The sequence below is a fragment of the Ammospiza nelsoni genome, chromosome 4 (assembly GCF_027579445.1).
Source record: "Ammospiza nelsoni isolate bAmmNel1 chromosome 4, bAmmNel1.pri, whole genome shotgun sequence".
In the NCBI taxonomy this organism is placed as follows: domain Eukaryota; kingdom Metazoa; phylum Chordata; class Aves; order Passeriformes; family Passerellidae; genus Ammospiza; species Ammospiza nelsoni.
This window is the reverse complement of record NC_080636.1, coordinates 28,290,352-28,305,797: the sequence shown is the minus strand read 5'-3', so window position 1 is coordinate 28,305,797 and position 15,446 is coordinate 28,290,352. Positions and strand designations below refer to the sequence as shown.

Sequence of the window (15,446 nt, the reverse complement as noted above, 5' to 3'; positions counted from 1 at the left end):
AATTAACACAGCAGTTATAAGTCTGCAAAATAAAACAACAAACAACAAATTAAAATGCCATTGAAAAAATCTATCCATTGCATGGTAAAGTGTTTCATAATCATGTCAGTGCTTTATGTGAATTTTATTTCGTCCATAGGGGCCAGGAGAGTGCTGGAATTGTGACTAGTGATGGCGAGTCATCCCAGGCATTCAAAGTGCACAAGGTAAAATGCAAATAAATGTTTTGTATTCTTAACTGAGATGCATGTAAGTTAGTTTCTGGTAAGAAACAGTGTAGTTAGAGGAAAAAGTAACATGCTTGATGGGCTGTTTTGATTTTGTCAGAGTATCTGGTTTTGTTACCTGTCTTGAATGTATCCTTAAAACAAACTTGCCAATGTTGTCCTGATAGGTGTTTCTGTGCATACAGTGACAGACACACAGAAGTTACCCAGAGCATGCCAATGATGTCTCAAAAACTTTTTACCAAAGTCACTCTGCACTCTGTTAACTCTGCAGATTTGGAAGAGCATTGATGCTCTTCTTGATCTTAAAAAGAAAAAAAATACTGTTACAGACTGCACAAGGAGATGGATGAGTAAATCTTACACTAGTGAGACTAAAGGAAGTGGCAACTACTTTACCCATAGGTAGCAATAAACAGAATCTAAGACAGAATGGAGGCCTGAGAAGGTCACACGGACTTTCTTGAGCTGAGAGAATCACGGGGGATGTTACAAGACACATAATGAGCACAGCCTTAAAAGTATCTATTTTTAGTCAGGGAATAGATTGTTCCATGAAAATCCTCAGTACAAAAATGTAGTTTGCTTTATTTAAAAACAGGACTAAAGGGAAGTGACATAGCACTGTGACCTACTCAGCTTCTTTCTTTCCCATATCTTTCAGGTTATTTGCCTTTTTCTTAAAGTTCCTTTAATACTACTATACCAACTTTAAGCAGAAGAAGAACTTACAAAGTCACCAGGAAAATAAAACCAACAGAACAGTTTTTTCTTTTTTTCTCCAAAGGGAATGGGCCTTATAAACCACGTCTTCAGTGCAGACAGCCTGAAGAAGCTGTACCCTTCTAACCTTGGTATTGGGCACACGAGGTACTCCACCTCAGGAATTTCTGAGCTTCAGAACTGCCAGCCTTTTGTTGTAGAGACTCTTCATGGGAAGATTGCTGTGGCACACAATGGGGAGCTAACAAATGCTGCACAGCTCAGAAGGAAGGTTAGTACCTCCTTTGGGGGCTCAGGCATTTTTTCTCTCTGAGTGTGAGGCAGAAATGAGCAATACGGTTGCTGTGACTTTTCCTTAATACCAAACTTTTTTTTTTTGTTTTTTTTTTTGGGGTTATAAAAGAGCTCACTAATCAAAATAAATCATTTTGGGGAAAAAAAAAAATCTGTGCAGGGGATTCTGCCTTGATATCTCCTTCTGGATCTGTTATAGGCAATTTCATATTTTCTCCTCTCTATTTTAACTCTCTTCCCAGAGCATGCACAAAGCTAATTAAATCACCCAAACATGAATTTATGCCCTGAATATTGGTGGCATTATTTTGATTGCATGTGGAGCAAAGGAATGAGATGAAGAAGGAAAAATGTAGTGCTAGCACAGAAGATTGTCTGACCTCATTTAATGTAGTTGGTTTATTGGAAGAAATTTGGCATTATTATGCTGTGATCACCTGAAGCACTGTGAAACGTTTGTTCTTTGCACCAAGGTGTTGTTAGGTTCAAACCTGAGTGCTGTGATGTGAGATTGTTTTTTAATGCTGGTAACACTTTTGGCTTGTGTCTTACAAGCTTATGCGGCACGGTGTGGGACTGTCGACCAGTTCTGACAGCGAGCTGATCACCCAGCTGCTGGCTTTCACACCTCCCCTGGAGAACGACGACACGGCCGACTGGGTGGCAAGGTGAGGGTGAGGAGCCTGGGCTTCACACTCAGCCCCAGCCATTGCACTCAGCATGATGTGCAGCTGTAAGTGCTCACAGCTGTTGGTGTGGCACACAGTCATGTTCACCTATGTCTCATTCCAGAATAAAAAACCTAATGAAGGAAACTCCAACTTCGTATTCATTGCTAATTATGCACAAAGACATAATCTATGCAGTACGTGATCCGTATGGGAATCGCCCGCTCTGCATTGGTCGCCTTATTCCAGTAGGGGACATGAATGGGAAAGGTAAACTCTCTCTCTCTCTCTCTCTCTCTCTCTCCATATGCATAGTGTATGCTTGAAATTACTGTTATAGGTAATTAAAACTACACTTACTGAGGTGTAAGTAGAAATATGTGATGCAAAAATGAGTTTTGAAAAATATAAAAAAGTTGGCAAGGAAAAAAATCATCTATAGGAAGTGTGCAAAATTCCAGTCCCAGATACCAGGGAATAATGATAGCCTAATGATAGCCACAGTTAAGCATCCCAATTGTAATACAATTTAAATAATTCTCATTGCTTAAAGAAGAAAGCAGTGATGAACAGAATTACAGAGGGGTTGAGGTTGGAAGGGAGCTCTGAAGGTTGTTAGTCCAAACCCCTTCTCAAGCCAGGCCGCTTAAAACCAGTTGCTCAAGACAAGGTCTAGAAATAAGTCTGGTTTCTTCCTTTTTTCTCCTATAGTAAGGTGGGCAAAAAGTGCTGGATTACTTGCAATGTACCTCTGAATTCCAAGCAGCCCTGTCACATGTATTGACTGGACCATTACACAAGCAGTTTATGGGAAAAATTCCTTGTGTTCCTGTTCTGTCTGCAAATCAACAATTTTCTCCCCTTGTGACTTATATGAACAAAATATCTTCACTTGTCACTTATATCAACAAAATATCTTCACTTGTTGCAAACTAAAATAATTCAAAGGCAAAGCAGTGAATTCTTCCATATCTTCGGAAAACTGAGTAATTTTAACCACAAGAAAAATTACCCAGCTTTTTTAAAGCATATAGACATTCCTACCCTATGTGACACAATTATATCTTTCCTATAGTTGTGACTCTCAAAACTCATTGGAATTCAATCCAGCATCCTCTGTAATCAAAAGCATTTATCAACCTATTCAGCCTAGGGAAAGTAAGGATTTTCTTGTGTCAACAAAAGTAATTATGTCTATCTAAAGTCACTGAACTAGGATTTGAAAAGTTTGAAATAGTGCAGGGATAACAAAGGTAGTTACCTGAACTGTTTCTCTTCATGAGCTGTGAATATGATGCTATTGCTCCACTTCTGCCTAGAACAGGTTTATGATGTTTATTTTGTGGATGTGTTTGGGATTTTTTTAAATAATGGAAAGGTGGAAACAGTGCAATGCTATTTTAGTTAGAAATTACAATAGTCTTTAATTGCACACTTGGAAACCATAGCAAACCAGATACTGCAGCAAAAATGTGATTGGGGGGTCATGGTAACAAAAATTGGGGACTCTAACTGAAATCTTTTACTTCAGGAAAAGATAACACTGAAACAGAAGGATGGGTTGTTTCTTCTGAATCCTGCAGCTTTTTGTCTATTGGTGCAGAGTAAGTGGCCTAATTCTTACTTTTTCTGAAAACTCTTCCTTAGACAGTGATTAAACATTAAATCCCAAGTTGCCAAATATCATAATTATACCAACATGAAGACACCAAGGTTTAGTTTGCTGTGGGGGATGTTTTTTGCTAGACCTGGTTTTTGCCAGTTTATTTTCTTAAACAGATGATTGTAAAAAAAGAATTGTGTGTGCAGAAATTAACAGTAAAGACAACTACTATCACAAAGCAAATGCCTCTTACTTGTTGCATTATACCTGATTACCCATATAATTTGTTCATTTTGCCCTAATTTTCAGCAGCATAGTTGCATTACAAAATAATTCTTCACCTACAGAAAAGTTACACTGGTAGTTCACAGGCTGAAATAACCTGAGTTGTAGCATATGCTGTTTGGTAAGCTGGCCTCCTTGTTAGAAAAACATTAACTGTTTTCTGAAACTTGAAATTTCTGTTAAGAAAAGATCACTGTGTAGGACAATCAGCTGAATCCTGTGTGTTTTCAATAAAGCAATTTTGTCTAAACTTCTTCAGTAGCTAGTGCTGCTTGCTACTGCTAGTATCTGACCAGTGAATAAACACAGATTTGCTTACTTTGGATTTGTATGTCCAGAATATTTCAATATTTTGGCATAGGTTTAGATGTTAGAATAGCCACCTGGGGACTCAGTAAAGAATATAGAAAAATATTTAATAAGGTTAAACACTTTAACATAATATACTTAAACCTAACTATTCCATACTTCTGCAGATTTGAGAAATAGAAGGTACATTTCTAGTCAGCTTTATGTCATTTGGGGGTAGCTATTTGTCATCTCTAGACAGATATTTCTCTAGATTTGGCTTGTGAGGCAGGATTATTTTGGGTACCACCTCTATTCTTGGTTGTATTTCTTATATTGCAGTGTAAGGTTTATTACCTTCCTAGAAAAGTTCTCTAGTATTGATACAGGACTATGTTTTTAAAATATATTCAATCTCAATTAAGCCTGTACAGTATGTCTCACACATAGGACAAGTACCATAATTCTCTGGTACCAAGTTTAGTATTTTTACTTAGTCTATTGTTTTTGGATATTAATTCAGACTTTAGTTTTAGTAAGGGTCAGTTGTCTTATCATGTTGGTCTTAAAATGCTTCAGGTCAAATCCTAGGATAGAAGTAAGTTGTCATGTTAGGATGTTCAAAAACATTTTCACTTGTCAGTTGACTCTTGTTTGTACTTCAGAATTACCATCCAGCTTGAGGACATTTGTAACTTCTCTGTATTTCTTTTTGAAGGTACTATCGGGAGGTCCTTCCTGGGGAGATTGTGAAAATATCCAGACATGATGTCCAGACACTGGATGTTGTACGAAGGCCTGAAGGAGACCCTTCAGCATTCTGCATCTTTGAATACGTTTATTTTGCAAGACCAGACAGTATTTTTGAAGGTACAAAAATGTTACATACAGAGCTCTTCCCTAAATAGTGTAAGATGTTATCCTGGAGCACAGGGACTCTGTGTTCATAGTGGAGTACCACTGAATATAAGCTTACAGAGCACAGCTGGGACAGAATGGGCTGACAAAGGTTTTGAGATAAAACTCATCAGGAGGAGCATGGAACATCACCCTCCTGTTTCTGGATGTGGATACAGCCTCAGATAGGCTGCCTGCATACTCCTCTGGAAGGGATGAAAAGGGCCATGAAAATTATTAAGGTAGATGAAAGATCTTTTAAAAGTGAGAGACTGAAGAAAGGGACTTTATTGGTTCATGGCAAACATTTTAAAAACTAGACTGGTGAAATGGGATTTAGAAAATACCTTTATTTTGATATTTTTCTTTGCAATAAGTGTCATTTCAGGACGATGCTTGTAATTTAACTTGTAAATCTATGCATTATCTAAGTATTTGGCATTGCCAGTGTAATGCTTTTATTATTATTTCAATAGAAGCTCTCAAAATACTAGCCAAGATTCCCACACCTGGCAAACAACCTCTTCATTGCTTTCTAGGACCATGCTATCCATTGATCCAGTACAATTTCCCACCCTCATAAAGCCAGTTTCACCCCAAATTGCTTTTCTTTTACAGTCACCTTACCCTTCAGTGTCATTACTTCTCACATTCCTTGGTACTGCTGCTGTAGCTTTTGCTATGCCTCATCTCATCACAATACTTCCAGTTCTTTCCCACGTTGCAAGTTTTGTAGGACCTTAAAAGCTTTTGAGTCCCCTTATTCTCTTACTAAATTCAGGGTGAATTTTGCCATCTGATTCAAAGTCAGTAAGCAGACAGAAGCAGACAGAAGGATTGCATAAATTTATTTTTTTTGAAAAAGCTGTCTAAAAATAGAATATGAATGTTATGAACAGGAAGGCATAATTTCTATTTCTTCCCTCCTGTAGATAGATTTTGTAACATCCACAGGACCCTTAGTTAGTTAGTCAATTAGGGCAAACTGGATTTTAGTTCTCCCTGTAGTGATACAAATGTGAATGTTAGAATGTGACATTATGTCAGGAAATAAAAAATTACTTAATGGAAGTGGTTATTAGTTCTGGAACTTTTCTGACTGACTTCTATGCCTGCAACTTGACACAAAAATTCATACAGAAGACTGAGAGGAAGTGTGAATCATGCATACCACGAAAAACACTTCTTTCTATTCGTAGGTCAGATGGTATATTCAGTCCGCAAAAGATGTGGGCAGCAGCTTGCTATTGAAGCACCTGTGGAAGCAGACCTGGTCAGCACTGTTCCAGAGTCTGCAACCCCAGCAGCTCTTGGTTATGCTCAAAAGGTAAATGTTATCTTGTTCTTTTTTTCCCCAAGCATTTTTATACACATCTCTTTTAGTAATGGACTACAATGATGTTGGCTGTTAGAATTGCATATTGAAAAAGCTGTATATCTTCAGTACGTAGGCTACTCCTGTTGAGTACCCTGCCTTGTTTTTTCTGTCATGACTCCTCTACATTTAACAAACAGTAACTGAGACAACAAGTCCTTCTGTATTAATTCTGTTTAACTGTCTCCTGTTTGCAGTGTGGACTACCATACGTTGAAGTGCTCTGTAAAAATCGATATGTAGGGAGAACGTTTATCCAGCCAAATATGAGGTTACGGCAGCTTGGTGTTGCAAAGAAGTTTGGTGTTCTGTCTGATAATTTTAAAGGCAAACGAGTTGTTATCATTGATGATTCAATTGTGAGAGGCAATACCATTTCACCCATAATAAAACTACTGAGAGAATCAGGAGCCAAAGAGGTAAGGAAATTTAAGTCAGTAAAATACAGATATAAATGGAAGTTGATGGGAGGTTAAAGCACAGGGGCTTTACTTCATTTTACTGTGCATTGTTGCTTTATTTAAAAGGGCAGATGTGGGAAAAAACAATGGCTAGTGTGTAGATGGGTCAAGAAGGTTCTTTTGTATGAGTGTGACTTTTGGGTGATTGGGGTGACAGGAACAGGTCTTCACTTACAAAGCACTCTCTGGCAAATAAAAAAAGAATGGAATACAAATCAGTTAAGATCAGAAAACCAAGTATTCCTGATGTGTGACTTGTGGAAGTGCTAAGAGTACAATCATATACTGCTGTAAATATATCTTAAGTCACCAGAGCACCATTTTTTTAATTGATAAAGATTTTTTTTAAGCAAAATAATGTGCAAGTCAGTCACTGGAGCAAAAATGTCCTGTATAATGTTTGATTTTGTAAGCTGAAACTTGTTTATCAAGAATTGAACATCATGAGAAGTAAAATCAGGATGGAACCTTCTAGGAACATTAGGAAATACTGTAAAAAAGTTCTAAAACTGTGTTACCTTCTCCTGCTATGTTGGCATCTGATAAAAACTTTATCACATTATCTTACTTTTAACCCTTCAGTGATTTCTGTGCAGTGCTGTGTTCTGTTCATTATCACTGTGTAGAATTGAGACTTAGCTATTATCTGCTGACCATCAACTTATATCAGCCTGTTTTGAAACTGTTTTTATTCAGGTGCACATCCGTGTAGCTTCACCTCCTATAAGATTTCCTTGTTACATGGGAATAAACATTCCAACTAAAGAAGAACTCATTGCCAACAGACCTGAATTTCGTGATCTTGCAAACTATATAGGTAAATGCTACTTTCTTTTTTTTTTCCTCTTGTAAGAGTTGTCAACTGTATTTTATAATGTATTTCAAAGTAAAGCAGAACATACCGAGGCACCAGGCAAACTAACTAAAGAACTGTAAGGTTGGTAAGCTGGGTTTCTGCATTGTGAGTAGTCTGTGGATCAATTCAGGTACATACTTTTTTTTTAACATAGTTAGGGAGCTGTATTTGTCAAAACAATAGAAAGTATTAATTACATCAGCATAAGTTGCAAATGAAGTATGACAACAAAGCTTCCCAATACTTAAAGCTCCTTCGTAGACACTTGACAAAAAGAAGCCACTGCAGTCAAAATACCAGGAAGAAAATAAGCAGTGAAAATCTGTCCTATAATGAAAAGCAGATGTAGTTTCACTTGCATGAGATATTCATAAAAATACATTTTGAATTTGTAAACACCCACTGAATTTTCTACAAATTGACAATTATGTAAATAATTTTAACTACATTATGTATTTCACTTTGAAAGAAATGACATTTGAAACCAACCTAAGAATGTTAAAAACCTGAAATTTTGAGTCGTGTTTGCAGCAGAACAAAAGATAGATTGACAGTTTATGTTCCACTGTAAACTCCAATTTCCTGTGTTAAATACTTACTTTCATTTCTAATACTGTGATGGAATCTTTTCCCCCAAATTATTGTGAAGGTGTAGGGAAATATTTAAAGTTTGTAGGATCTCATTTTTAAGTAGTATTCACCACATGAGTGCAAAACATAGAAAACTAATGATATGAAAAGGCTATCAAACATTCCTACTGCTAGAAAATTTGCCTGAATTGCATGTTTTTTTTCAACATGATGGTCTTCCCCTCCTCCAGGTCCCAGAGAGGCTTGGTAGTCCTTGGTGCTCAGATTTGGGAAGCACTAGCCACACACACATCTACTTCCAGACCTGAACTAAGGTTAACTCTGGGAGACTGCAAGGAGTTCAGGGAGTCTTAGTATACACTCTGGACTTTGGTTCTGTGTTTGCACTTATGTGTCACATATTTGTTCCCAACACAACCTTCTGTCTATATTTCAGTGAGTCTGCTCCCTGCACAAAGCATTTGAGAAGGGCAAGACATACTACAATCTTAAATTTTTTCAGTCACTCTCTTTCATAAACTATATGACAATGTGACTGCATTTCCAAAGAGCATTGCATTTGATACAATATTGCAGCTTTAACTCCTGATCCTTTATTTCCTCTAGGAGCAGACAGTGTTGTCTATCTTTCTGTGGAGGGGCTGGTATCATCTGTGCAAGAAAGCATCAAAGCAAGGCGAGACAACAACCCCAAAGCCGACAAGTCCTTTGGAAAGCTTGGTCATTGCACAGCGTGTCTCACTGGAGAATATCCTGTTGAGCTAGAATGGTGAACTTTTAGGGGATGGACATCAGTTCATACCTTGTTGAATGTACCTTTTTCAATGATGCCTTCTTGCTACATAACCTTCTTGCATTTAGGTCAAACAGAAGCCTTATGACAGTTACCTAATTACTGTTACTAAAACACATCTTTAAGTAAAGACTTACAGAAAGTCCAATGTGCTGATGAAAACAATGCAAGTAGATTAAAATATAAAATCATATAGTTTTGATGCACAGTTGCGCCTTCTATTTTCTCACAAAATGCTATAAAAACCAAAGGATTTTAAATTATGTAGAAGTCCCAAAGTTTGTTGTTTTGGTCTTGCCCTCAAAGCTCCCCCATTAGACTTGTTCACAAAGCACAAATCGTGTGATGATGTAACTTGAAATTATCAAAGTCTTAGTGCAAAAGTATCTGAAGTTTGCTTTTCTCCTTACGACAAATACCAGATTCTGAAGACTGAAGTTGCTTTCTCAGCAGTTGTTGCTTTGGCTTTTTAAGAATAGAAGTCTCGAACTTCTGCATACAGCCTTTTTTAATTGAGGCCTTTGTAACAGATCCTATGCATATGATGTCTGACATGATTTTTAAAAATGAAGACTCAGGGAAATGCTCAGCCAAAAAGATCTCTAGTTTTGTAACTTTAAAATTCTGTTTTAAAGTCATGTAATTACATTATCATTGTGTGCTTCTATCAATTGCCAATATAGTGTGGAAAAACTAAAAAATACTTGGCACTGCCATTCTTTTTTCTGTTTTACGCCTTGTTTTCTCTGGCATAAGTCTGACAATTTCTGAAGTGTACTTTTCATTTGTCAACATCCAAAGTAAACTAAAAAACCACAAACTTTCCATACTTAACAGTAAAAATGATATATCAAATAAGGATCATGAATTGTTCTGGTTATAGTCTTATTTTAGTACATGACTGCTGTTAGAATAAATGTAATGTTTAAAAAAATTCAAGTGTTCTGAAGAACCATTAGCTGTTAAAGACAATGTGTTCAGCTGGTCACAATTACAGTTACTGGTATACAGGAAGATCACTTGGACAATGAACCACTAGCTGAAAATGGAAAAGCACCTTTTCATAACTATTGCAAACTTCCGCACAATTTTTAAAATAGTTTGTATACCTCAGTCTTTCTCACCAAATACCAGCGACTTAATTTTAGATTTTCTATTTAATATTGTGTATTTTGGCCTTATAATTGTTTGTGGCACTGTTAAAAAAATAAATAGAAAAGTTTAACAGCTTCTTCCTTTCCCATTATTTTCTATATTGTTGAGAATTACAAGATTGCTGATTAAATTCAAAAGGGAGTTTTATGTGGGATTTGTAGCAATTTGCCTCATTGACAATCACAACACAGAAGTCCTACTTTGAAAAAGCATGTAAATACACATGCTGTAATGAAGTCAGGACTTCAAAACCTACTTGCAGTCAAACCTGTGGGAGCACCTAGATGTGATGAGCATGGGGCTTCATCAGCACCCAGACCTGCATATTGTGGGACGTATGTGGATCTCTTCTAATTAGCAAGTTTGGTTTGTTAAAAGAACCTTAACAGTCCATCTGGACAGTAAATTGGACAAAACCAGAACAGGCCTGCACACTGACCATCCCCTCTTCCAGGTCAATCAGGAAAGAGTACGAAAAAACCAGGAAAACTGTTGTGAACTGTTCTTTCCCACCATCAAAAGAAAATACTTTTTAGAAGGGCTAAGCTGAAGTCTTAGATTACAAATACATCAAATACAAATACAAAAAAGAGCCCTTTATATGTGAGATAAACATTTAGATGCACAGTGTAAGAAGTCTATCTGTATGAAATAGTCCACAGGACTGGAAATGAAACTTGTGCAAATTCTCTTTAATGTGCTTTGAACAAAATGCTATTTTTGAGGTCTCCTAATAATTGTTTTATCACTAATTAATGTGATTTGAGCATTGGGTCGCATCATTCTAATTTAAAAAAAAATTAGTCCTCTTGCCTTTTTCCCCCTCCACATTATGGAAAGGAAATTCTGTCTGCTGCTGTGAACACTGTAATTTTTGGATGCACTGCAATGCTGAATCTTTATTATGTATTTTTCAAAATCTTAAGTTAAAGAGGAGATACTTTTAAATGTCATTCTATTCTGACAGCTGGATTTATGCTTCAGGTTACTAGACACAATCACATACAGCTAACACACACCAGTGAGTGTGCTGAAGAAAACTCTGGCTTTAGGTGTCGCTATTTCCATTAATATTTTACTGTGAAACCATTCCTGCTCTATTACCAATGTGCAACTGCGCCAAACTATCACTCAGAGAACGTGACAAACAGTAGAAAGCTGATGTCTAACTTCTCCCATGCAAACATTAAAAATGGCTGTGGTCTTCTCGTTCTCTCCGTGAGGCACCACCGGCACCATGCGCAGAGGTTTTAATGACACCTTGAATGCGCCTCGGAGGCAAAGCAAATCATTTCCTGTGAGGGTGGAGAGGCACTGGCACAGGCTGCCCAAGGAAGGCGTGTGCCCCATCCCGGGAAGTGCTCAAAGCCAGGCTGGATGGACCACTGAGTAGCCTGGTCCAGTGAAAGGTGTCCCTGCTCGGAGCTGGGTGCTGGCAGTAGAGGATTTTTAAGGACCCTTCCAATCATTAATATTCCATGGTTCTATGACTTTGTGTCATTAAATCAGCACGCGGCCCCCAGGGCAGTTCCGGTGCCCCTTCCCCCAGCACGGCTCCCGCTGCCCTCACCCTCCCGCTGCCCTCACCCTCACTCCCCGCTGGCCGCTCTGAATCGCATCCGGGGGGAAGCCCAGCCCCGGCCGCTCCCCGTTCGCCGCCCGGGAGCCGGGCATGGGCTGGCTGCAGGGGCCGCTCCAGAGGACAGTCAGGGATTGCTGCAGGGACTGCTCCTGGAGCGGAACGCTGCCTTCCCGCTCCAAGCACCGGGAACACCAGAGGCCCGCCCCGCAGCCCGGACGTGACCTCGCCGCCCGCCCGCCCACGGCCGTCCCACCGGCAGGAAGGCCCGTACCACCTCCCGGGCCGGAGGGGGAGGACACACGGGGACCGAGACGAGTAAACTGTGAGCATGAGGAGGGAACCCTGCCCTTCGCCTGAGCCATCTTCATTTGTTTTCAGCACTTTTCCCATGTCTGCTGGGGACAGCGGGGAAGGCTTTGGCGCCCTCGCTGTGCCTCTCTCTCCCTCTCTCCTTCCCTCAAGAAGCAATGACGCATGGCTCTGGCGGAGCAGGCGCTGCTGGTGCGTACCCAAACGGCGCCACGGCCGCTGGCCAATGAGAACGCGGTATTACCTCGTCCCGCCAATCGGAGGCGCCGCCGCTGGCGGGCTGGGGCGGGGGCAGGAGGGCGCCGGGAAGTGCCGCGGGCGGGGATCCCGAGGAGCGCCGGGAGCCGCCGGTCCGTGTCTGTTTCCGTGTCCGTTTCCGTGTCCGTTTCCGTGTCCAAACGGGGTAACCTGAAAGACGAGAGCGGGGACCAAAGCCTGCATCCGTCCGGTCACCGGTCCGGCCTTGGCGGGAGGGCTCGCGGGGCAGAAACGGGCATCAGCACGAGCAGTGCCCCAAAAGTTCACGTGATGGGGGTTTCTGCTTGTGAAGGAAGGATTCGTATTTCACAATTCCATTGAAAGAGTTACTAATTAATTAAGCTGTGTTAGTGAATTTATCAATTCAGGGATGCCCAGCTTTAAAAATGAGAATGTAACCGTGAGGAACAAGCTACCTCAGTACAAGTCAAGAATCCAGCTTTGCACCTTTTGCAGTCTGAGGCGTGGTAGAGCTGGGTATTCTCTGCCATGGGTCTTGTTTTTTCCTCTTTGTTGTTTTGGTCTTGCCCTAAAAGCTTATTTTTTTCCTCTCCTTTCTGGCGGTGTAGTTGTAGTTGTAGTACACCGTTGTAGTCCGACTGAAGCGTTAAAGTGAGGCGGTGTCTGGTGTGTGGTTCTTGCATGTGAAAAATGCATATTTTGTGATTGGCTTTTCGCAAATATTAACATGAATATTATATGTGTTGTGTTAGAAAGTAATGCTGTATACTCTTAAGTAGTGTGTTAAATATAGTTTTAGGTTATAAAAAATTTTAAAATAGAAGCTATGCTATGTAGGATACCTTTTTAAAGAAAGGACTTGCTGCGAAATAGCAGCCATAGGACACCTAAATCTTTCAGAGAAAAAGAATTTATTGCCCTCTTATCAGAAGAAACTAACTTCTTCCCCCCTCGAAGGTTAGGATTCAGAGGAGGAAGTTGACGATGACCAGACAGAATCCTGTATTTGAATGAAATTTATGCATCATGTATCAAATGTATGAATATGCAACAAGTTATTATTTTTAAGGGTTAATCCTCTGTTAACGTGTGTCCTTTTTCGGGCTCGTGCTGCCCAGAAAAAGGTACCCGGACATCCGTAACTCTCTGTCTCTATTGCCTCATATTGTCCTAATTCAAATAGTCCAAATTACTATTACCCTTAATTGCATTACTGCTTTTATAACCATTTTATTCCTGTTCAGCTCTTTAACGTTTCAAACCCCGCGTCTGGCGTTTCCCCCTGCAGGAGCTGCGGGCGCGATGGCGCTGGCGGCGCTGGTGCGGCGGGCGGCCGGGCGGCACGGCGAGCGGGCGGCCGTGCGCTTCCACGGGGGCCGCGGGCAGCCCCCGGGCCGCCGCTCCTACGGCGCCGTGCTGGGGCTGGCCGGGGAGCTGACCGCCTTCCTGCGGAGGCGCTGCGACCCGCGGGGCGCGTGCGAAATAGGCCTGTACTGCTATCCGGGAGTCAACCTGCCCTCCTGGATCTTGGGGTAATGGCTGGAGTGCTTGCACTTTTGTGTTGGTTTTTTAAGGGTTATGTCTGTCAAAGCAAATTTTAGTTCGCTTATATTTTTAGCAACAACAAAAATGTAGTAATAGCATAGTAATGCCATCCCAGTGCTGGAGTCTTGCATCATTTAGGGAAAAAGATGTCAGTATGACAATCTTTTGAAAACCCATTGCTAAAACATTTCTGAATCTCAAGCCTTAAAGCTGTAAACTGTAACTGTATCCCTTCATTAAAAGTGATCTAACATATTTATTAAAATTAAATCAAAAATTTAATTTATAAAGAAATTCTAAAAAATTAATGACCAGCATATTTACTCTGCTCGTTTAAAAGTGGAAGTGATCTGACAGAAAACATCTATTGAGAAAAGGACTGTGCGGGTTTTTTTAATGAATGGTCTTGCTGGCTATACAAAAGAAAGATGTTCTGAATGCAAATTCCATGTTTTGAGGTAAATGAACATACATTTAATATTCCATTACAAATATTACAGAAAGAAGTAATGAGCATTGTAACTAAAGTGGTGTTGATTAACTGATAGCTAGGAAGTTGAAATGCTTGTGATCTCAACACTCATGGTAATCCATGAATTTTTTTAAAATCTTGCTTCTGCTGAGGGATTCTAATGTTTGTATCCTTTATATAGGTATCTTTTGTATTCCTAGCATTTATGGTGGAATAGACAATCACAGGATCACAAGCCTGTTTTTTCAGCTGATGAATACAGCAGCAGTTGTGCTTCCTGGGGGCATAGCCTGTGTTGGTATCTTCCTGTTGTTCACACCTCATGTAAAATACAGAATAGCACCAGAAGAGGTACCACAGTGGAGGATAAGGATTTCAGTGGAGTGAGAAAGCAGTGTAATCATAAACCCCCCACAAGCACGGAGGAACTTTCTCACCAGTCAGGAAACACTTCTGCCCCAGTGCAGCAGGTTGCTCTGAGATGTTGTGCAGGCACATCTCAGGAGGTGTTCAGGACCTGACTGGACAAAGACCTGAACAACCTGGTCTGGTGTCACAGCTGGCTCTGCCTGAGCAGGAGGTCAAATTCAGCATACTGATGTCCCTTGCTGTCTGATTTGTCCTGTATCCCAAAGAACTGAGTGTAACAGGTTTCTTTTGCTGTGTGAGGGGGATGGATGTGCTGGGGCTCTTTGATTCTTACAGCTGTCATTGGGAGTAGCTGGCAACTGTGTGATGCAGGGCAGGCTGAAGCACTTGCTGGCACAGGGGCTGTAGGAGCATTGGGATGCTGCCCTTGCCACATCTCCATTTGGGACCTTGGTGCTACTGCAGTGACAAACCTCTTACACAGAGAGGAAGTATAATAAATAAATTGTACCTGCAGTACAGAACCCAACAGCAGAGCAGATGTGAGGAGTTTTGGGGTGGTTCAGCCCTTGTGGCTCTCCAGGAGTGCCACTGGAGGGTGCAGGGCAGGGATCAGGAGCCCCAGGACTTGGAGCTCCTCCGCCTGCCTTGGAGGAAAGACATCCCAGGGCCTGCTTAGATTTCCTTACGCTGCATTCTTTGCACTTGTAGGAAAGTGTTTTCAGCCTGCAGGG

The 15,446-nt window shown here is 40.5% G+C and overlaps 1 protein-coding gene across 1 annotated transcript in view; it reads left to right on the top strand.

The window, feature by feature from the left end:
- Positions 1 to 10,286, top strand: part of PPAT (phosphoribosyl pyrophosphate amidotransferase) — a 43,322-nt gene extending 33,036 nt beyond the window's left edge. The window contains exons 2-11 of the mRNA XM_059469762.1: positions 140 to 206; positions 1,015 to 1,221; positions 1,800 to 1,912; positions 2,037 to 2,182; positions 3,444 to 3,516; positions 4,807 to 4,958; positions 6,185 to 6,312; positions 6,558 to 6,779; positions 7,518 to 7,638; positions 8,875 to 10,286. Of these exons, the coding sequence (XP_059325745.1) occupies positions 140 to 206; positions 1,015 to 1,221; positions 1,800 to 1,912; positions 2,037 to 2,182; positions 3,444 to 3,516; positions 4,807 to 4,958; positions 6,185 to 6,312; positions 6,558 to 6,779; positions 7,518 to 7,638; positions 8,875 to 9,041 (1,396 nt within the window). The 3' untranslated portion in view covers positions 9,042 to 10,286. The remainder of the gene's footprint in view (positions 1 to 139; positions 207 to 1,014; positions 1,222 to 1,799; positions 1,913 to 2,036; positions 2,183 to 3,443; positions 3,517 to 4,806; positions 4,959 to 6,184; positions 6,313 to 6,557; positions 6,780 to 7,517; positions 7,639 to 8,874) is intronic.
- The last annotated feature ends 5,160 nt before the right edge of the window (positions 10,287 to 15,446 follow it).